Below are 23597 nucleotides of genomic sequence, written 5' to 3'. Positions count from 1 at the left end.
TCTGTATTCTTGGGAGAGGCGAGGCCTTGGGTAGAAGGGATGAGCCAGGAGCAGCCAGCCATCAGTGCCACCCAGAACATGCTGTGCCCACCTCAGCCTTCAGCTTTCAGCACCATCTGGAGCATGGCAGCTAGAAGCCCCCGGCCCTTTTGAATGGCTGGGGCCCAAGGCAGTTGCCCTCTTTGCTGCCCCTGTAAGCAGGCCTGGGAATGAAGCTACTTTTGGGGACAGCTGTTGTAGTCAGCAGGAAAGTTTGCTCCTCTATCTAAAGTTGATTCCATTTTTGTCAGCCCGAACTGTTTAAAAATCATGAGTCAAGCCCCACAAAATTGGGGGGGGGGGATTAAGTATTTAGGGTTGTTTTCATTTGTCAGCTATCTTTGGTGTTTCCAGGATACAGTAAATTCAGGTTTTCAGGTTCTTCTTCATCAACGACTTAGATATTGGCATTGAAAGTACGCTTATTAAGTTTTCAGATGATACCAAGCTGGTAGGGGTTGCAACTGCTTTGGAGGATAGGGTCATAATTCAAAATGATCTGAACAAATTGGAGAAATGGTCTGAGGTAAACAAGATGAAGTTTAATAAAGACAAATGCAAAGCGCACCACTTAGGAAGGAACAATCAGTTTCACACATACAGAATGGGAAGTGACTGTCTCGGAAGGAGTACGGCAGAAAGGGATCTAGGGGTTATAGTGGACCACAAGCTGAATATGAGTCAGCAGTGTGATGCTGTGGCAAAAAAAGCAAACATGATTCTGGGATGCATTAACAAGTGTGTTGTGAGCAAGACACGAGAAGTCATTCTTCCGCTCTACTCTGCACTGGTTAGGCCTCAGTTGCAGTTCTGGGCACCGCATTTCAAGAAAGATATGGAGAAATTGGAGAGGGTCTAGAGAAAAGCAACAAGAATGATTAAAGGTCTAGAGAACATGACCTATGAAAGAAGGCTGAAAGAATTGGATTTGTTTAACTTAGAAAAGAAAAGATTGAGGGGGAACATGATTGCAGTTTTCAGGTATCTAAAAGGGTGTCATAAGCAGGAGGGAGAAAACTTGTTCTTCTTGGCCTCTGAGGATAGAACAAGAAGCAATGGGCTTAAACTGCAGCAAGGGAGATTTAGGTTGGACATTAGGAAAAAGTTCCTAACTGTCAGAGTAGTCAAACACTGGAATAAATTGCCCAGGGAGGTTGTGGAATCTCCATCTGTGGAGATTTTAAGAGTAGGTTAGATAAATGTCTATCAGGGATGGTCTAGTCAGTATTTGGTCCTGCCATGAGGGCAGGGGACTGGACTCGATGACCTCTTGAGGTCCCTTCCAGTCCTAGTATTCTATGATTCTTCAAAGCAAGAAAGCTAAAATTTTCTTTTAAAAAATTATAGCTGAAATTCTTGCCTTGAAGTGCTAGAGTTGTAATGAAATCACCAAATATCATTGGACACACTATAAAAGTAAAGAGAGCTGATAAAACTGGAAGTCTTTAGGCAGTGTTACTGTCTGGGTCTGAATTTAAGAGAATATTTATGTACTCTGACCATTTCTGTTCAAAGACCAGCAAGTAATGATGTAAATAAAATAAATTGCAATAAGGCTATGGGCTAGACTGACAAAGGAATGTAAGGGTACGTCTACACTAGCCCCCTAGATCGATCTAGGGAGGCTAATGAGGGTGACTGGAATTGCAAATCAAGCGTGGGATTTAAATAACCCACGCTTGATTTGCGTGTTCCCGCCCGGTCGCCATTTTAGAAATTGACTAGCCCGAAGTAACTTCCCGCGTCTACATGCAGCAGTGAAATGGGCTTCCAATTTAAAGCCCCTAACTCGAATTAGCTGGTATTCCTCCTAATACCAGCATGTCAGAGTCTGTATCAGGAGCAAGAATCCAAAGAATCAAACCAAGAGTCAAGCCAGGCTCAGAATTGGGAATCAAGATGAGGATTAGAGAGACAGAGTCAGAAATCAGGCTAAAGATTAATGTCATGGGTCAGGAGGGTCCTTGCTGGGGTTCTGCCTGGGTACCAGTTGACAGTAAGCATCCAAACCCGAACCAACAGTTCAGAAGCAGGACAATCATGGTAGCTACTGGGGAATCCACATTATATCTTGGACACATTCTAGTACCTCCCATGAGCTTCTATAGGACCAAGGAGCTAATCAGGGATCACTAAGACCACTGTCATTCAGATCACTCAAGGTGGAACTTCCTGTAGTGTTCAGTCTCTGCTGATTGTGGGTCACAAGAAGCAAACAGGATACAGCTGTTGCCAGGTGGCAGCGAGAGGATGGTGGTTACCTGGGAGCCCTCTAGGTCTGGGTTGAAATCCCATCAAGCCTTACAAGTAGGGGATGGGTTAGCCATGCAGGGTGCTAGTAGTAGGTCTAATTCAGGGGTGAAGGTAAGGGATAGCTGGGGTAGCCAGCTGGGGTGGGCAGGGAGGACCAGATCTGGAGAGGGAGGGTTGGGGCATGTCTAAGGAGTGGGCTGGGATGCCTGTGGGTAGAAGAGGTCATCTGCTGGGAAGGCTGAAGAATAGGCTGTATTAATAGTGACCAATAGCATTGTAGAGCTGTAGTACTTCCTGTGGCCGCAGAGGCCAAATCTTGCCCTCTGCAAGGAAACATCACTGCATTTTCACAGGGGTCTCAGATGGGCCTGCATATGGTACTACAACTTGAATCCGGACACTACAGACCACCTCTGTGGTACCCTGCAAGAGGACGTAGCCACCTGCGACTCTCAGGAGCCAAGCAGTCCCAGTTCCCAGACAGGTAACTATTGCTGTGTGCTCTTACTGGGGATAGGGTCATTACTCAGACTACAGACATCACTGATTCAAGCACTTCAGGGTTTCTGGTCACTATAGTCAACCATGCAACTTAATGCAATATATGCTGCAGAGCCAGCCATCCAGAGAAAGACCAGGACAGTAATATCAGTGACACATATGTGAACCATAGAAAGTCCCACCAGGGTGCATTTGTATGTATGAACAGACACAGAAATAAGGCAGCGAACATATTGGCAGCATGCAATGCCAGAATGGCGTTTTTAGACAACATAGCCAAATACCTTGCTTCCTCTCAGTCCCCAAGGAGAATTTCTCTAGATGTGGCTGCTAGATCAATGATACTGTTGCTGTCTTACACCTCATGGTGTATGCATCTACGATTTTTTTTATGGCTGCTGAGTCTGATGCACGAGTCTTGTTCCCAGGTAGGACCAATCCACACACTAGCAATGCCCTGAAGCAGATTCTTTCCTTCTCTAACGCCAGTAATCACAAAGTTTGATCCAACGTACCTCACAGTGCCTCTTTCTGTCTACAAGCTGACTCCAGCCAACCAGAGTCAGATTCTGCATTCCTTTAACAGGCATCCACAGAGATTCCAAAGGATACTAAGTCATCCTTGCAGGCAACCTGAAAGCCTTGCAGCGGTCTGCTCTCTCTTCTTAGACCCTTTGAGAGCATCAGAGTAGAGCTCACACTTCAATATCTTATAATCCAGCATTCAATTGACATTTCCAAGCCACTTGAGACTTTCTTTACTAATCCATGCTCCCATGAATGGCATACCAGCATGATTTAACACGTCTGCTTTTCTCACCCTGCCTTGCCATCTTATTTGAAGAATTTTATACAAGCAACTGATATGAAAGCTGTTTAGTCTTTGGGTATATTTAACATACATTGTCCATGTTTCCGAGCCATATGGAAGAGTTGATCAAACACGTGTCTCATAAATATGGATTTTCACTTTAGTTGGTAATTGTTATTGTTCCAGGCTTTGGCTTGCAAAAGACCAAAGTTCCTGGTTCCTTTGTCAATCCAGACCTACATCACTGCTAACAATAGAGCCAAGGTAGTGAAACTTGTTAATGACATCCAGATGAAATGAGCCATTGGAGCTGTGAGGGTGGTGTGGGGGACGGGTGCAGTGCCTGGAGATTTGATGTCCCCCCTTCCCCTTCAGGGGCCCGCAGAGATATATTTGCTGGCAACAGCTGTTATCTTGTGGAAGCAGACCATTATATGCTTTCCTCCAGCTCTGGCCCACAGAGGAAGACTGAAGGAAAATGTTTGGTGGGCCGAATCTTGCCTGCAGGCCATGTTTTGCTTACCCCTTATTGAGACCCTGTAGATTTGCTATTTTCTTGTTACAGAATTGTCCATAATCAGAGTTATTTGTTTTAAACCTAGAAACTGTAGTTGTGAAGTGAGCCTCATGTGCCATAACATAACAGGTGCCCAAAGTTCAAAGATAACCTGCAGAACACTCATAATGTGGCTCTCCGCTATCATCTCCCACCACTGCAGAGTGTGGACCAGATGCTGGTATCCCCCCAGTAAATCTAAACCACAACCAATATCTACTTTAGCACTCCTGGAGGACAGAAATACAAGCATTTCCATTGGCTTTCTATTGGAGAAAACACAAAAGGGACTGGGGGCTTGCCTACATATTGTAACCATGTGCAGTGAGGGGCGGGAGTGATTTCTAATGCAAAGCAATGCAGGGCATGCTAATTGACTAACACTAGAAGTACCTTCAAGTGATGCATGTTGATGAAATACTGGTTTTAAAGCAGTACCACGGTATATCAGGGTACTTCTAGGCTACATCTACATTGGCAGCTTCTTGCACAAGAACTCTTTTGTGGAAGAGTTCTTGTGCAAACAATCTTCCACAAGAGCACATCCACACTGCCATGTGCTTTTGCGCAAGAGATGTGCTTTAGTGCAAGAGCATCCATGGCAGTGTGGACGCTCTCTTGTGCAAGAAGTCTCTGATGGCCATTTTAATGATAGGGGCTTCTTGAGCAAGAAATTCCTGTTGCCTGTCTACACTGCCCTCTTGAGGAAGAGCTCTTGCGCAAGAGGGCTTATTCCTCGTGGGAAGAGGAATCACTCTTCCGGAATAAGCCCTGTTTTACAATGCTATACTGTAAATTTACTTGTGCAAGAACACTTGTGCAGTGTAGACAACAGGCAAGTTTTTGTGCAAGAATGGCTGTTCTTGCGCAAGAAGCTGCTAGTGTAGACATAGCCCTAGTGTGTGCCAGTCAGCTATCCAAGGGCCAGTCAGTGTCACATACTTTGGTGCACTTTAGAACTCACATCCTTTCAGTGCACATAGCTGCTCTTTGCAGACAAGCTCATGGGCTCAGTGTGGCAATGCTTGAATTTTAGGCACCCTACTGGCCACTGGAATCTGCAGGCCCATGTTAGGCACCCAGGCTCCCTGTACAATACCAGGGGAGAGGGAATTGCCAAAGCATGGGATTCACAAAAGCCAGCACACTGTGTAGGCATCTGCCTCAGCTAGCCAAAAGGAAATGCAGAGAAGAAGGGTGGGACTTATCCCATGGCCCACTAAGGACATTAGGCCTCTCCTTCAGTTTGGGATTTGGATTTTAGCCAATGGGTCTGGTACATATCCACTCACCACCCTGGAGCTATATTCAGGCCCCCACTCCAAACCCCTTCTCTCTATGTAAGAAGTTGATGTGGAGTAGGGGAATTGAGTCCTGTTAGCTTGCTCCTCTTTGGCAAAGTCCATTTCCACCTATGCCTCGATTTGTAACTATTTTGCGGGCTTCATGGTATTCCTGGTCCTAGATCCTCAAAGCCCCCATTCAGTTGCCACATACTACTGTGCAGGGTTGCCAGGTTGTCTGGTTTTGAACTGGACAGTCCAGTATTTGAGCTTCCTGTTCAGGAAACAAATTGAGAAAATAAAAATGTCCAGTATTTTCTAAATAAGATGTAATGTCGATTGTAATGTAATGTCAAGTGTGTTTTTGTTGAAACCATCTGGCAACCCTATTCCTGTGGGTGCCCACATTTCCTAGGCACCAAAGTGTAATTTAGTAAAGTGTCCTATGTGCCTACATTTCTTCTACAAGGCATGGCCTGATTGATGGGGGAAATATTGAGAAGCAGGAGCGCTGAGCTGTCTTTGGTGCTGTGTAATATACAATGAAATTTGAGGAAGCCACCTGCTCTGCTTATCCACCTTGTCCCCACATGAAAATGGATGAAAAATGCTTGCTAAAGATTATGACAAACTTTCTTGTGCTTTGATAGCTCTTGAAAATTTAACAGGCTGAATTGTCAGTCCTTTTCTTGGAATTTTGCTAGGGTTGCAGCCAGTTCTGTTCCTTACCAGGCCATGTCTTCTCATTATTCGCTTTATTAGCTCTTTCTCAGTCTCATCTACCAGAATTTGGTTCCATAAACAATAAGACCTCACCTACCATGCCTCTGACAAATCCTGGGGCCAGCATGGCTACTACAACACTACAGTTTATGGACATCATCACAGATTAAAGCCATAAGGATTTCAGTTCACTTATACGTTGAAATTCATGGATGCAGTTGTCTCAAAACAGGTCTGGAAACAGCAGTTTCAAAAACTTCTCTGTAAAAAGCATCTGAACAATTCATGTGTCTTGGGCTATTACTACACTACCAGGTTAAGAACATAAGAACATAAGAATTTGTAATTTTGAAATAAGATTATTCCTTTCCATAAGCAGGAGTTATTATTTTGGAAAAAAGCCCATTATTTTGAAATAACAGGCTTGGTGGTATGGACTCTCACCTTGTGATTTTGAAATAAAGGGAATTATTTTGAAATAAATCCACAATGTAGACATGCCCTTGGAAAAGGAATTCTGTATTCCACACAGTTCTTGCTGATTTGTTCTTTTTCTGTTTCATAATTCATATCATCTTGATTTTCCTTTGCAGCAGATAATTTGTGTTCATTTCACATTTGGATCAGGATTTAACATCTTTATGTATTAACAGTGTAATGTGTCACTTTCTGATGCGGAGTGGGAATGGTTATTACAGACCTTACTGGTAGGATTAGCAGCCAATTTTGTTTTCAAAATCCTCTGTGAAGCCAGGAAATCCTCAGCTTAATGGATTTTTTCATGTTCTCATAATGAATTTGATCATGGGAATTATTAAATCCTGCTGCCTCTAATTCTTTATTTCCAAACAGACTCGAGAGCTGTAAAAAATGAAATCATTTTAATAATTTATGAAAATTAGCTTGATAAATATTAAGAAGCAAATTAATACAGGCTTGGTGTGGGGTGGCAGGATGGTCTAGTGAAGAGGGTACCAAAAGAGGGGCCAGTTCCCCCTCGTTTCATGGGAGCTGGGCGGTGTCCCATTGGAAGGGGGGAATATTGTCTCAGTGAGTTCTGAGAGCTTTCATGGGTGATAGATTCCTAAAAGTGGACAGGACGACATTGTACTTAAAAAACTTTTTGTTATTACCTTTTGAGTTTTTGGCTAGCTGTTCTTCAAACTCCTTTTTGGCTTTTCTTATTACATTTTTACATTTAATATGGCAGTGTTTATGCTCCTTTCTATTTACCTCACTAGGATTTGACTTCCACTTTTTAAAAGATGTCTTTTTATCTCTCACTGCTTCTTTTACATGGTTGTTAAGCCACGGTGGCTCTTTTTTAGTTCTTCTACTATGTTTTTTAATTTGGGGTATACATTTAAGTTGGGCCTCTATTATGGTGTCTTTGAAAAGCATCCATGCAGCTTGCAGGGATTTTACTTTAGTCACTGTACCTTTTAATTTCTGTTCAACTAACCTCCTCGTTTTTGCATAGTTCCCCTTTTTGAAATTAAATGCCACAGTGTTGAGCTGCTGAGGTGTTCTTCCCACCACAGGAATGTTAAATGTTATTATATTATGGTCACTATTTCCAAGTGATCCTTTTATAGTTACCTCATAGACCAGATTCTGCGTGCAACTCAGGACTAAATCGAGAATTGCTTCTCCCCTTGTGGGTTCCTGTACCAGCTGCTCCAAGTAGCAGTCTTTTAAGGTATCAAGAAATTTTGTCTCTGTATCTCGCCCTGAGGTGACATGTACCCAGTCAATATGGGAATAGTTGAAAAGAAACCAACGCAGATATTTTCAATATTTATTAGTTAGACTGCAGTAACAGCCTTTATACAGCACAATTTGCATAAGTTCTCAAGATACATCCTGTATACAATCACAAAACCGTAACATGGATTTATACATAAAGTGGAAACGGAGACAAATTTACAAGCATTTTCTTTTTACAGTTCTCATACTGCTTTTGTCTCAATTTATACAACTTTTAGAACAAGTTTGTTTTGTTTTTCTGAGAGAATTCGGAAGCAAAATAAAACAAAAAAAAAATAACAAACCACCATTAATGCATGCAACATTCATTGCAGAAACATTACATTTTCCCAAGAACTACTCTTGTGTTGTTTGTTTTTTTAGAGTATTTTGGTAGATTTTTTTAAACATTGGGTATACTGTACACATAGTCTGCCAGCATGACAGCACACACGCTAGTCAGCTATTGCTGAGCACCTGAGCACGTCACTGAACAACTATACAAGGTACAGTCAAATAATGCTCACATTCACATGCTTGGATGCCAGATGGACTTCATAATTCAAACTTGATTTGTCATACAAAAATGTATACTTATTTACAAAATAACAAATTAAGAAAACTGCTTTCTCTCAAATTACCTAGTCTGAGTTATGGATATATATATATATAATATATTATAATTTTGAGCTCATCAGTATATTATTAATTAATCTTCTTTTAAAAAAAGAATAAACCAGAACATACAGAAAACATCAAAATGCATCTTATGATTTAAAGAGAGAGTATCCGGCTTTTCTTTATTTTTTCTACTTTCTTACTAAAGGCAACTAGTAATTCAAAAAGACAGTTCAGTCCTTCAGCCCCGGTGCAACCAGGAATGCAGGACTGGGACCCAAATGTGATGTAGGTGTATACATAAACTGAACTACCTCTCTGTTTCATTACTACTTCAAGTTTCAGTCACACAGATGCAATTTTTTCTCTTATACATATATGTATTTACATATCAAGATAGATACTTAGTGGAATCTGGGATACAGACACTGTAGCCATGAAAATAAAGTACTTAAAAATATTGTCAGTTATGATTCAAATAATAAGATTAAAAAAATACTATTAACATCTTTATGATATCTCCATGAAACTAAATGCTAATTAAATCTGCTCTATTGGGCACACTAGCTTCTTCTCCAGCAGTCATCATAATCATCATTCTTAGAGTAAGAATCAATATCAGCTGGTTACCAGCTACAATACCCCCCACAATATAACCATTGGAACACCTATATAAATGTCCAGAAAATTAACTCTACCAATTCCTAGGTCTTGATCCAAGCCACTCTGAAGTGAATGGAAAGATTGCCATTGACTTCAACAGACGTGGATCATGTCCTTATTACTTCCACTGACAGCTGATGTAAAAAATGAGGGTGATAATAAAGATGGAGCATTCATATTTCCCCTGGATACTATCCCTTTAAAGTGTAATGATACGGTACTAGCTCAACATTCATCATAGAAACTCTCATGTCTAGTTTGAGCCAGGAAAACAAGAAAATGGTTTCCTGCTGACCATATACATAGTAGTAATTGACCACATTAGAAATCCCTGTTATTTGTAAACACATACACTGTGCTTTTTCTCATAATTCAGCTTGTTTCCACTGTACAAGGCCTTGAACAAAGAAGCAGCTTCAATCTCTGTTGATTCAGCAGACGTATGAATAAAACATACTAAAATGCCTTCACCATTGCCTAGTTACAATATACATCTTCAAAGAAATGTGTGAATTCACTAATTATCATTCAGAGATGATAAAATCTGTAGCCACCTCTAAACACTTTCAGCCACTAGAAGAAACACAAAATGGGGGAAAGGGAAAAGAATATGTCGCAATATATATATAAAAAAGTAAAAAGTACTAATAGTCCTTGTTTGGAGTTTTATTTTTTTTTAAATGTCACAAGAAGGGTTTTTGCTGACTTCATTCACCCGAAAAAGAAAAATGCATTCAAACATGAAACAGTGTTGCATAGAATGATTCCAGTGCAACCTAGAAATCTGATTTTTTTTAAAGGAACTTGGCACACTTTGGAAGAATCTTGCAACCTCTGAATTGATGGCGTCTCACAAAAGGGAAAGTGTGTGGATCCATCTCTGTCACTAACTCTTTGCAATGGATAACATGACATTAAAAGAGTCCTTTCCCTTCTACTTCTGGTCAAACCATTTGTAATAGAGACCAATTTTCCTGATAGCCACTACCCTTTGTATTTCGGGGTGGGATTCCAACAGACACATCACAGTTGGATTTTAGTATACAAAGATGTATGAATTAAACCCATTTCTGAGGGCTAATTCCAAAGCAACTGTGGCTTTTCTGGACAGCTCCAGCCACACCCAAACAAACAATTCTGAATCATAAAAGTATCAGAAACATTTGTGAGTGCATGTAAGAGCAAAGCATGCCTGAGCACTTTGGTCAATTAAGAATAATGATTATAGGCTTCCTAGTAAGCTATCCAGTTAGTGCTAGCGCCTGCTGGAAATCTCCATGGCAACCATCAGCATGACCTGCTGTCTTCATAATAAATCTTAGCAAGAACAAAATTACCAGTAGTTTGCACAAAATTGCACATCTCACTGCTTTTACTTCATACAGTAATTGAAATTGGACATTTTAGAAAAGGAAGGACTTACTGTAGCCATCAGGAATTTAAAATAACCCAACAAAGGAACAACATTTACTCAAAAGATTTTTTTTTAAATCCCATGTATGGATTTTTGGTTTGGCTGGGGATTTTGGTTTTGAAGAATCTTATTCTCCATATAAAATTTCAATATTTAGGCTGTGATTACAATGGACTGTGATTACGTAAGTTCAGAGTTGGGTTATACAAAAGCAAGAAATTAAAAGCCAAAGCACAAGCCACACTTCTATTGACAATGATGTTGTGTCTTTATGGTAATTTATGGCATTGTGGTAGTAATACATTGTGTTGCAAGCAAAAATGTGGTACACCAAAGCCTTAACTTTGTCTTTCTTTGGTTTGTGCATCCTTAATTTTTTTGTTGTTGTTGCTCTATATTGCATTCGTTTCCCATGGTGTTATTTTTAATATTGAATAAATAAATGGAAAACAATTATGTAGAAAAGTGTCATAAACAACTGAAATACCTCTTTCAGAGTCAATCTGGTTTCTCATCAATTCCTATTTCACTTAAGGAATATAAAATTTAACCCAAGGAATAATTTGATTTTACCAAGTAAGTCATCTTGAGGTGTGCTATCCCTAGTGGAAAACAACATGGGTACTTAAAATGGCGTATGAAAAGTGCCTATTGGGCAAAAACAGTAAACACTTGCCAGTATTTTTAATTTGGTCACTTTCTTTTTAATAAAAAAAGAGATATTTCTGGGTAATCCCCTGCTAAATCACTTAGCTATGAAGTAAGCCATTTTTTTAGTGGTAAGGAGTTTATCTCATGTCAATTTATTTTAAATAGTTCTAAAATTTTAAGAATGATGAAAGCACTTTCCTTTTCCTTTTTATCTGGGTAGAAGAAAAATATGCCCAGTTTAAAATCCCCTATGCACAGTTTCAGTCCAAAGGAAATTGTCACTGCTGTATTATAAACTCCTGAAAATAGAATGCTTAGCTCGGAAGCTCTGACACAACTTTAAGTTAGTGTTGCCAGTGACCTTCCTTTAATTACATCTTTCATAACTGACAAGCCACTTTTGAATGGACTATTTTCAGTCATTCACCTGAGTTTTTAGAAGGAAATTCTTGACCCTCATTAATGTTGCAATCCCCAGATGGTAAACATCTTATTATTCCTTCTTGTAGTGTGTGTCGCTGATGATGATGTTGATCCAGAATCCCACAAATCGCAGGGTAGCAGTAACACAATGAGTCTATGATTCTGGAGCATACACTGTGGTATTTTAAACATTTGCTACCTTTAAATGGTCTAACGGACTCCGGTTAAAGGCAGATGGTTGGAGACAAAAATGGAATAGTTAAAATTATAACATTGATCTCAGTACTTAAAGAGACAAACCCCACCCAAAATGGAAGATTGAACTGCAGTTTCATTAACACAGAAAACATTCTGTCCCTCCCCCCATCCTGATTTAGTGCAATTTCCATTTGATCCTTTCTTTTGAACCAGCCTCCAAAAACATTTAAATATAGCCCATGGATGTGCTTTTAATTTTTATGTTCCAGGACAGAGACCTATATCCATTGTTTACACATGAAAACAAAATGAAATCAGTTTGATCTGATTCTCTATAGTATATATTCTTTGCATAAAGAAAAAAAATCATGTAAAATAATGTACCCATCACTACAAACAGCCTGCACTCTGTGTCCTGTGGCATAATCTCACAACAACAAATTATCAGATATTCTAAAGTGCAGAGGAACAACTTTTACACTTCTAATAAGTGAGATTTGAAAAACCAGTCATCCATTGCATAAAATGATCTCCTTCTGGTTACAGAAACCCTGCTTGTTCTTTCAGACACACTATCTCTGACTGCAGCCAATTCTGCATTAACAGCTGCCTTCAAGCCTTCATTATTTCTTTCGGAGTTAGTTTCCTGACAGCCACAAAGAGTCCAATGTCCAGAAGCCCTCATATCAATCTTCTTTCCAAACTTCCTCGCTTTTAGTTCTGGGCTCAGTTTTTTTTGTTGCTGTTTTTCACAGCAAAACCAGTGTACTAGCCCTCATTTAAGTGTGCTATTTAGCCCAGAGCCCAATCTTCTCTATTTTGTATTCTGAAAGCCTACCTAAACACAATATCAAACTATAGTCTTGGAGTAATGCCATTTACAGCAGATGCTGCAAGGTTTAGTGCCCTAAGCAGACATGTCTGCTTAATGTGTTTGTGTGGAGCTGACCATCAGTTTGTGCCAGTTTACTATTCTTTTCCTTAGATCCACTTTGTCAAGCCAGATATAAGCTTCACCAATCAGTGTCTTTTTCATGAACTTCCCTCCATTGGAGACCAGCAGAATCTGGGAAGAAAAAATATGGTTAAAATTTTCTTATTAACTTAATTGCACATACCCTCTGCTGGCAAAGAATAGTCAGACTTGTTGACATCTAAGTTTCCATCTGCAGAACAGGAAGTAAACATCCACTCATAGGCTACGTCTATACTACTATCCTCTTCCGCAAGAGGAAATGCAAATGGAGTGCTCATTTGCATATGCCATGCTCTCATTTGCATTTCCTCCCCAAATCCCTTTGCACAAGAGGTTATTGCAAGGAAACAAGGAAGAACATCTCTTGCGCAAAAGGGGTTTTTTGCACAAAAAGAGTTGTCTACATAGCACTTTTTTGCGCAAAATCCTCTTGCACAAAGGGGTCTCAAGGAGGAAATACAAATGAGAGCATGACATATACAATGAGCGCTCCATTTGCATTTCCTCTTGCGGAAGAGGATTGTAGTATAGACGTAGCCAGAGTCTAATACATAAGGATTTTTCCCCATTTGAGAAGAAGTGCAGTGAACACTAGGGATGTTAGATAGTGGGTAAGAGAATAGCCGAGTAAGCTCATGAATTCTTATCGGTTACTCAACTATTCTATAGTCCCCAGGGGCGGGGCCAACAGCCAGTATGCTTGGGCCCCACTCCGGGGGAGTGTCCTGCCAGCCCGAATAGATGCCTCTGTTCAGAGGCAGCAGCGCGGGGTGCCAGGCGGAAGCCAGTCCATGAGGGGAGCCAGTTTAAAAACCAGCTTCCCTTGTGGACCAGCCCCTGTCCATGGCGGACAGGGTGGTGGTGGTGGTGGTCCCAGTGGGATGCGGAGCAGCCTCTATCTGTGAGGAGCTTGGACTCCTGTGAAGCGGCATCTGCCTGCAACAAGCCTGAGGCCACCACTGGCAGAGGCTTCTTTTCAGGCGGTCCCCTGCACCCCCTCTGCATGAGAGGGAGCAGGCGGCAACATGGAACAGGTGCTGGGGGGAGCCAGCTTTTAAGCCAGCTCTCCCAGCACCTACTCCTGTCTCCTGATGCATTTCCTCCTCCCGCTGCTCTCTCTGGGTATGTCTACACTACAAAGTTAATTCGAACTAACAGACGTTAGTTCGAATTAACTTTGATAGGCGCTACACATACAAACCACTAGTTCGAACTTAATTCGAACTAGCGGAGCGCTTAATTCGAACTAGGTAAACATCATTCTACGAGGACTAACGCCTAGTTCAAATTAAGCAGTTCGAATTAAGGGCAGTGTGGCCACTTAATTCGAACTAGTGGGAGGCTAGCCCTCCCCAGCTTTCCCTGGTGGCCACTCTAGGCACCACCAGGGAAACTCATCTGCCCTCCTCCCGGCCCCGGAGCCCTTGCCCGTGCCAGGTGCAAGCCTGCCAGCACCCAGCCAGCAGACCCTGCACCTGGCATGGCACGAACCAGCCACCCGCTGCCACCCAGCCCTCCGTCTATACTACACCCTCAGCTGCAAAAAAGGAGTACGGGATCTTTTGAAACAGGGGCATTTCTGTCAAAAATGCCCCATCTAAACTGCCGGGGGGGTTTCGAAAAGCCCCGTTTTGAAAAAAAAGCAGCAGCTGCCATTATGAAAATAAAGCGTGGGATACTTAAATCCTGGCTTCATTTGTACTTTTGATACGCTTAATTCGACCTAGGCAAACCTCATTCCACGAGGACTAACGCCTAGTTCGAATTAAGCAGTTTGAATTAAGGGCGGTGTGACCACTTAATTCGAACTAGTGGGAGGCTAGCCCTCCCCAGCTTTCCCTGGTGGCCACTCTAGGCACCACCAGGGAAACTCATCTGCCCTCCTCCTGGCCCCGGAGCCCTTAAAGGGGAAAGGGCTGGCTACATTGACCGTGCCAGGTGCAAGCCTGCCAGCACCCAGCCAGCAGACCCTGCACCTGGCACGGCACGAACCATCCACCCTCTGCCACCCAGCCCTCTGCCTCTTCCCGGGACCAGGCTGGCGGCTCCCAGGAGCCTGCCCGGGTCTGCAAGAGGCGGGTGCCCACCTGGTCTAGTGCAGAGATCGTGGACCTCATCCACGACGTCCGCACTAGGCACAGGAAAATGGCCGGCTAGAGCAGGAGAGCTGCCAGCCTGGCCACCCAGGAGCAGGTCTGCATGAAAATCAGGGTGGTCCAGTGAGACCCATGACCCTGAGCCCGGAGCTTAGAATGGCCGTACTGGGTCAGACCAAAGGTCCATCTAGCCCAGTAGCCTGTCTGCCGACAGTGGCCAACGCTAGGGATCCTGGAGGGGATGGACCAAAACAATGACCAAGCCATTTGTCTTGTGCCATCCATCTCCAGCCTTCCACAAACAGAGGCCAGGGACACCATTTCTACCCCCTGGCTAATACCACTCCATGGACCCAACCTCCATGACTTTATCTAACTTCTCTTTAAACTCTGTTCTAGTTCGAGCCTTCACAGCCTCCTGCAGCAAGGAGTTCCACAGGTTGATTATTTGCTTTGTGAAGAAGAACTTTCTGTTAGTTTGAAGCCTGCTACCCATTCATTTCATTTGGTGTCCTCTAGTCCTTCTATTATGGGAACTAATGAAGAACTTTTCTTTATGCACCCTCTCCACACCACTCATGCTTTTATAGACCTCTATCATATCCCCTCTCTGTCTCCTCTTTTCTAAGCTGAGAAGTCCCAGTCTCTTTAGTCTCTCTTCATATGTTCCAAACCCCTGATCATTTTAGTTGCCCTCCCCTCTCCCACCTCCTTTTCCCAGTCTCCCCCAGTTTTGTTCAATAAAGAGAGTTTCTATTTTTGAACACACGTATCCTTTATTTTGTACATCAGGAAGAGGGGCTAGGGAGGGGTAAGTGGAAGGAGGTGAGGGAGGAATGGGGTATGAGCCCCCGATGGGGAGGACTAGGGTGGCTCTGCGGGCTCCTCAGGGTTGAACCTGTCCTGCAGCCCCCCGATTGACCCCCCGCACCCAGATGGTAGCCTGCGGCAAGTGCAGCCGGGCTGATGGCCGAGTGCTGTGATGTGCCGAGTGTGGGCACTCAGGGCACTCCAAGACAGGACTGCTTTGCAAGCGGGGAACCCCTGAGAACTGTTTTTCCGGGGTGGGAGTTGGGCCCCTTTAAGCACAGCCCTCAGCTAGCCTGAGACTGCAGCTCCACGCTCTAAGTCCGGCACTGCTTCCGGCCATCCTTAACCCCGGTTCAGGGTCCACTCAATGTGGACATGCTAGTTCGAATTAGCAAAATGCTAATTCGAACTAGTTTTTTGGTCTAGATGCACTATTTCAAATTAGCTTAGTTCAAATTAACTAATTTGAATTAAGTTAGTTCAAATTAGTGCTGTAGTGTAGACACACCCTCTGTGAGTAGTTGAGAAGATTAACCGATAAGCCTGGGCTTATCAGTTAATCGTATGCTCGACTACTCATTTGCATCCCTGGTGAACACAGAGCTTCTCCCCTGTTTCAATTCCTTATCCTGTGACCTGCTGTCTAGAACAGATGAATGGAATTCATCAGTCCTGCATTCTATCTTCAGGTCTGGCACCAATACACAATCTCCCACATTTTTTACATAGGCCTATTATGTCGAGAACTCAGTTTGAGACATCTAGTTGTCTGCATTTGGCACTTCATCTCCATTTACCTCATATGTTAAATAGGCATAATAATACTTCATAGGAGAGTGGAGAGGCTACCTTCATTAATGCCTGTTATGCATTTTATAGTTTACACAGGAAAACTATGTCAAAACAACATGAAGGAAGTTGCAAAATTAAGCTCTCAAAAATCAGGAAATGCCAGAATTAAGATTGCCTATCCCATTTTCCTCTCCCCTTCTAGCAGCAGCTAGTCCCACATTACCAGTGTTCCCTCTAATCTTTTCCAACTATGTGCATATTTTTTCATTCATGTGCAGAATAAAATGTGTGACATGCACCAAGGCATGTGTGAATGTGCACCACCAGCAGAAACAAGCAACCTTGCTGCAGGTGCTTTGCTATTCAGCCAGGAGACATTTGAATCTTTCTTGAGTGGCCATCAAGTGAACAGCTTATAGGGAACACTGCACTCTACCCTTGCCTCCCATTTACTGCTCCATCCATCCCTGAAGGCTGTGCTTTTATCGCCTCTCCAACTTCAAATCAAGCAGCTTCTGTCTCCACACTGCCTGGGCCAAGCAGGAGGGGTATTTAGAGCACAGGAATGGCAGTTTCCCTGTTTTCAGTTCCAGTGCTCTGACTCAGACCCAGTCCTAGGCCCTAGTATTACCCACTGCAGCCCTGAGATGCAACTGCAAGGGAAGTGATGCTCAGCCTGGAGCAGGACCATGCCTAGAGCATACAGAATATTTGGTGATTTTAGCTGCTCAAAATTGGAAACAAACAAAACAAAACAACCTGCCTCTACAGATCATGTGCAAGCTTCAGTTTTTCAAACGCCAGATTTAAGATTTGATGGTCTGTCCCTAAATATTTGAGCATTCTCCCCTCCCCAGTGCAAAGCCTCACTTTTGTGTTGGTTTGTGATTTGCAGCCAGGCCAAAAAAGTGACCACACATCAGCGAGCTGTGTTTCTATTAGCTCTCGTGGTGCCTATTTCCTTCTCTGCAGGATCAAAATGGGAAAGGCAAAATATACATCCTGACTGAAAAGCTATCCCCTTGCCAAATTTCAAGACCCTGCTGTACAGCAGAGTGGTGCTAGCTCTTTTCAAAGGAAAGGACATCAGACACTTTTTAATACAGGGAAAACAGTACATTTTGTGTAGCTTCTTTCTTGGAAAGAGCTCAGCTGTGTGGCCTGACATTTGTCAAACCATTTCAGCCAGAAGCAGACAACCTGAAGCCCAAATGGTCAAAGTTTGGCAGGTATAAGGAACTCCATGTTGGGCAACTATAATAATAGTAGTTGGTGCCATCATTCTGCCTTTAATAAAGTGACATTGTTGTTATTTTTAGAAGGGGAGTTTCCAGAATAGCATTAGGGTTAACAGAGTAATGAAAACTAAGAAGAGATGTATGCTGTGCCCTGCCTTTGCACCAGCACTGGGTACTAGCTGGACACAGTGAGCAAAGCAGAATGTACCAATGGGAGCAGGTGGAATGTGTGCAGTCCCACTGGCATGCTTAGCAGCAGGGAGAGGGACCATGCTACCTGATGTAGCTCCACACAAGCTCTGATGGGTGCCTGGGTGTAAATTAAACAAGCTGGTGCCAATGCGTTATGCTTCACATCTATATCTGAGCTTCGGTACATTATTTCTAATAAATGAAAATAATACCTGGCAATTAAGTAGCATTTTGCATCTGAAAATCTCAACGTTCAATGCAGACCTGAGTAAATATCATCAGCCCCCTCCCCCCCCCCCCGCTTTGGAAATGGGAAAATAGAGACTATGCAACTTGCATGAGTCAGAGGTATAACTGTGAATAATACCCAAATCATCTGACTCTCTATCTTGTGATTGACCTATAAGACGATCCTGCCCCTAAAGATATGGCATTAGGTACACTGGATTCAACCTACTGAAAAAAAGCAACAGAGGGGAGATAACTGTGCTATTTCCTTTGCAATCTTATTTTTTCAGTAACCTGTTAGCCAAGTCACTTGGAATGGGAGATTGATCTCAAATTCCCAGAGCACAGCATGGAAGACACATAAAATTATGTGGCAATATGATGCAGAATTACCTGAAGAGAATGCCCAGCAGGACTCAAACTAAATCTAAACGTCTCATTAAATGAAGGCTCTCGGTCATGCCTGCACACTCTGGTTTTCTTCTTAATTACTCTCTTTTGGGTAGAGATGTTGACAACATACAACTTCACATACAGATCTGTGGAAAAATGATTCAACCTGTGATACGCATGCTCTTGAAGTGTCATTGTCACTACTGATTTCAATGGATGAGATGTAATGAGACAAAATACACTGCTGTATACCTTGGAGCCATCTCTCACTCTTATTTACACCCGAATAAAACTGGAGTCACTTCACTGAAGCAAGAGAGTTACTCTAGATTTAGACTAGTGTCACTGATCAAAATGAGTCTTGATATCTTTATGGCACTATCAAAATATTATTGCTGGTAGGAATTATTCTTCCGAAACATTTTTTTACGATGAATTTTGTCAAATCTGACATTTCCACCAGAAATGTCTGTATTTTGTGAAAACACAAAAGTGAAAAATATTCATTTTTCATGAAATAATAAAATGAAACACCATGAATTCAACAAAAAAAATTAAAAAATTGAAGAAAAATCATTTTTTTTTATCAACGCTACAAAATATGCCGTTTTGCTTAACAAATGAACTGATTTCCCTATGGTAATAGAGCCATTGAATATGTGACTCAATCTCCTGCTTGATGTTCATTACTGTATCATGCTGCTGCTTGTCACTGGTACCTGGTAAGTGATCTGGAGATTTAAACTTGTAGGTGATATTTCTGCATTGAAGGATTTCAACTATTAGCTGTTCTCCATCAGTCTTCATTTCCTTTTTCAGTGCAATCTTGATTTCACCCATCACTTGAGTTTTACCTAGAAAGAAGAAAACCAAAACCTATTAGAGTGGAAGGAAATGGGGGAGGGAGGATTCTTAGCACCCTACTGAGGAAGGTGATTGCTTTTGTACAGCATCTAATTGTAACAAATGGTAAAAGTATAGCAAAATGACTAGATCAGCAAATGGAGCAGACATATGCAGTCAACAGTAGAACATATAATCATAGGCATCCAAACTTATTTGATTCCAGAAACAATGCTGAAGAGGGAAGATTTTCTAAAGTGATTTAGGAGCCTACATTCCATTTTCAAAAGTGACAGTCATTTTGGGCCAGATTTTCAAAGGCACTGAGGTAGCTAAAATACAGATAGTTTTCTAATGGGATTTCCAAAAGCAGGGAGTTGCCTAACTCACCTGGGCATTGGGCTCCTTAATGCAGTAAAAATTACACTGTGTGCATATCAGCATTTTAGATGCCTAAATACCTTTGAAAATCTGGCCCAATCTGGTGAAATATCATTGAAAGGAAATGTAAATATCATTGAAAGTAAGTTCCTATGTCTCTAAAATTCTACTGAAAATTTTAGGTCAGGTTACTAAATTTATGCCAGACAAAAATTAGAGATATTATCTGATGTGCAATAAAGATGTATACAAATCAAATTAATCCAATAAACATTTATACATTTTATTTGGAACTGTCATGAATTCCCTAATAGCTCTCTGGACAGGACTACTGTATGTCAGTATGTGGAGCAATGCAATTACATTCCCTTCAGATGAGATGTGACAAGGACCATGTTTTTCCTAGCCATTATGTGAGTGTGCCCTAAGAGAGGGCAATGGAGGCAGAAGAAAAGAGTCTTCCTCAATCTTTGTGCAGCCTGCATATGGACTAGGCAGAGTGACAGGCCCACAGAACAGGTATTTTCCCCATTAGATGCTCAGGGTGAGATGAGGTTATATATATAGAAAGCAGCGGTGTGAGGGTGCTATTGCACCCCCATGTTTTGAACCCAGCTCATTTGCATCTGGAAGCCAGTCCCACTGCCAGCTCCTCCAGCCACACGTCCCTCCCCCATATGCTTTGCTTGCCCCCTTGGATCCTGCTGCTGCAGGCTTTGGTGGCCTCCCTGGCCCAGGACTCTGCAGCTGACCCTTCTGTGGTTGCCTGCTCTCCTGGACTGGATAGACTGGAAGCCATTTGCATCAATGGAGTTAAGTTTTTTGGTTTGGAAAAGTTGGCAACCAGATCTCAACAGGCCTAAAGGAGGGGTACAGCTCAGCATCCCCACCCCAAAATTAGTACCAATGCCACTGGGTAGGGTGGAGGATAGGCAGAGCTCTGCCTCCATCCCCTCAAAACATAAACCAGAGTGAAGTGGAATATGCCCAGGACCTGTGACTGCAGCGGAAATGGTTTTGTAAGAGCCAGACTGTGAAGAGGTTGGTGCAGTATGTTATTAACATTACCCATAGGTCTGTTCTATCTGATGTGCCATTGAACCTCAGTGAAGTTGCTAAAATGGTAAGGTCATTATCCTGCTAAGTGCTGAGCATCCAGTGAGAACTTGCAAAACTCATCACATTACGGGCTTGGCCCCCCAAGTGCTGAAAGTCTAGGAAATAGACGTGGAGGTAGAGCTGTATCTTGCTCTGTATTTAGACTAGCAACAGCATTTCCAAAGGCAGCACACCTCTCAAAGCTATAGCGGCAAATCTATGTGCGGATGCCAGGGCTTTGGTCAATGCTTTTTGCATTCAGTACCAGAATAATTAACTACATGAAGCCAGAATAAACAGTTGTAGCAGAAACCTATGATTAGTTTCAGGCAATCATTACTTAACCACCAGCCTTTCCTAGAACATTTGGCAAGCTGTTTATTTTATTGCCTCCTCCATCCCCGACCCTTTTACGCTCATTTGCAACATTTGTTGAGGCAACATCTTTCCTGGCGGAGTTTGCTTCTTTTTTTCGTTGGTTTCACTTACATGTCTTTTCAATATAACAATAAATAAGCCAACATGGAGAAAGAAATACTACAAGGGAATTGGAGGACTAAAGAAAGAGAGAGAAAGAGACTTACAATATGTTACAATGAGGAGTCCTGTGTTACCTTAAAGACTAACAGATATTAGTGGTCCCCAACATGGTGCCCGTGGGTGCCATGGTGCCCGCCGGGCCATTTCTGTGCGCCCACCGAGTGATCGGGGCCAGCCCCACCCCTGGGCATGTGGTGCATGGGTGGTGCCAGCCTCTGGGCGTGTGGCACATGGGCGGCCCTGCCCCCGGGTGCACGGTACATGGGCTGTGCCAACCCCAGGCGCGTGGCATATGAGCATCCCCGCCCCTGAGCACGTGACACAGGAGTGATGCCGGCCCCAGGCGCGCAGCATATGGGCACTGCTGGCTCCTGGGCGTGTGGCACAGGAGCGGCGCCAGCCCCAGGAGTGCTGCGCATGGGTGGCACTGGCACCGGGCACACAGCAAATGGGCAGCTCCGCCCCCAGGTGCACAGTGCAAGGGCTGTGCCGGCACCAGGCACACAGCGCATGGATGGTGCTGGCCCCTGGGTACGTGGCACAGGTGTGGCGCTGGCCCTGGGTACATGGCACAGGGGCGGCGCCAGCCCCAGGCGCACAGCACATGGGTGGCCCCGCCCCCCGGCGTGCAGTGCATGGGCTGTGCCAGCCCCGGGCATGTGGCATATGGGCGTCACCGCCCCTGGGCACGCAGTGCAGGAGCGGCGCCAGACCCAGGAATGCAGCGCATGGGTGATGCAGGCTCCTGGGTGTGCGGCACAGGAGCGGCGCCGGCCCCAGGAGTGCAGCGCATGGGTGGCATCGACACTGGGCACACAGCGTGTGTGCGGCCCCATCCCCAGGTGCATGCGCGGCCCCGCCCCCAGGGGCATGTGGCCCCGGCCACGTGCGCGGGCCCGGCCCCAGGTGCCCGGCGTGTGTGTGGCCCCACCCCTGCGTGCCCGGCGCATGAGTGCCCCCCCCCCCCAGGCGCCCGGCAGCCCCAGAAGGTTGGGGTCCACTGTATTAGGGCATAAACTTCCATAGGTCAAAACCACTGAATGCATCATCTGATGAAGTGGTTTTGACCCACAAAAGCTTATGCCCAAATATATGGTAGTCTTTAAGGTGCCACAGGTGTCCTTGTTGTTTTTTGGAAATACAGAGTAACACATCTATTCCTCTGAAACAATATTGTACAATGTGTTTGGAAATTCCAACCCCATTTTATGATGTCGTTTGTCAGTGACTCAATAGCTAGTATTTTATGGTAGTTCAGTATGTATCCTCACACACTATGCTTCTGATGTAACATCTACATGAGGAAAACATATTTCCTTGAGGCAGATACTTGAAACATGATAGCCCTCCTGTACGTCCGAACTGATTTCCACATCTCGCACAGTGTGAAATTGAAGATGTGTAACCTGACTCTTTGAGGGACTTCTTGGGCCCTTGCGTCAGGACAGAAACACAGGAGAGAAACACATGGTTGCTTTAAAGAACCAGAACTGGTTTTAAAGACTCAGAATTTATCCCACTTCCTTCCAACTCTGTGGTTTCCTCTCTCCATTCTATCCCTTTGCCCTGGCAGAATCATTCTGAATGGGATATAGAAATGTTCCGTGCCTTCGTTTGGTCTGGGGTTTTGGTTCTTGGAATACAAGCCCATTTAAAGCAGAGCTACAGTGATCGGGGAGTCAGCATATAACTGTCTAGACCTGTTTGGGAGCGTTCATAGTTGGTGAAGACTGAGCACTTCTTGAAAAACTGGCTTGGTTTAGGGATGTCGACATGCAGACAAGCACACAATTAACTGATAAGCCTGGGCTTATCGGTGAACCCTGTTGACTACATGCATTCCCACACTAGCTACCTCTGTAACAGAGGCAGCAAGGTGGGGAAGGCATGAGCTGGTGCCTGGGGAGATCCATCTTTTAAGCCAGCTTGCCACAAGCAGATTTGCCTGTCCCATTCCCCCACGCCACTGCCTCTGACAGAGAGGCAGCAGCACAGAGGGTGAGGGGAGCAGGTGGGAGCCAATTTGCCCAGGGAGCTGGCTTAGGCTCTCCACACATGTTGGGTCCACCGATCCGCGTGCCCACCCTTTCTCCCTCTTACAGATGTGGAGGGTGGCAGGCAGGAGCTGGTG

The 23597-nt window shown here is 43.6% G+C and overlaps 1 protein-coding gene across 1 annotated transcript in view; it reads right to left on the bottom strand.

The window, feature by feature from the left end:
• Positions 1-7991: 7991 nt before the first annotated feature.
• PCLO (piccolo presynaptic cytomatrix protein) overlaps positions 7992-23597 on the bottom strand; it is a 501171-nt gene continuing 485565 nt past the window's right edge. Inside the window, exons 24-26 of the mRNA XM_089778439.1 lie at positions 19324-19458; positions 18605-18750; positions 7992-12945 (exon numbers count right to left, since the gene is read on the bottom strand). Coding sequence (XP_089634565.1) covers positions 12805-12945; positions 18605-18750; positions 19324-19458 — 422 coding nt within the window. The 3' untranslated portion in view covers positions 7992-12804. The remainder of the gene's footprint in view (positions 12946-18604; positions 18751-19323; positions 19459-23597) is intronic.

The sequence above is a fragment of the Pelodiscus sinensis genome, chromosome 1, assembly GCF_052426305.1.
Source record: "Pelodiscus sinensis isolate ZL-2025 chromosome 1, ASM5242630v1, whole genome shotgun sequence".
NCBI lineage: Eukaryota > Metazoa > Chordata > Testudines > Trionychidae > Pelodiscus > Pelodiscus sinensis.
This window is presented reverse-complemented; position numbering and strand designations above follow the sequence as displayed.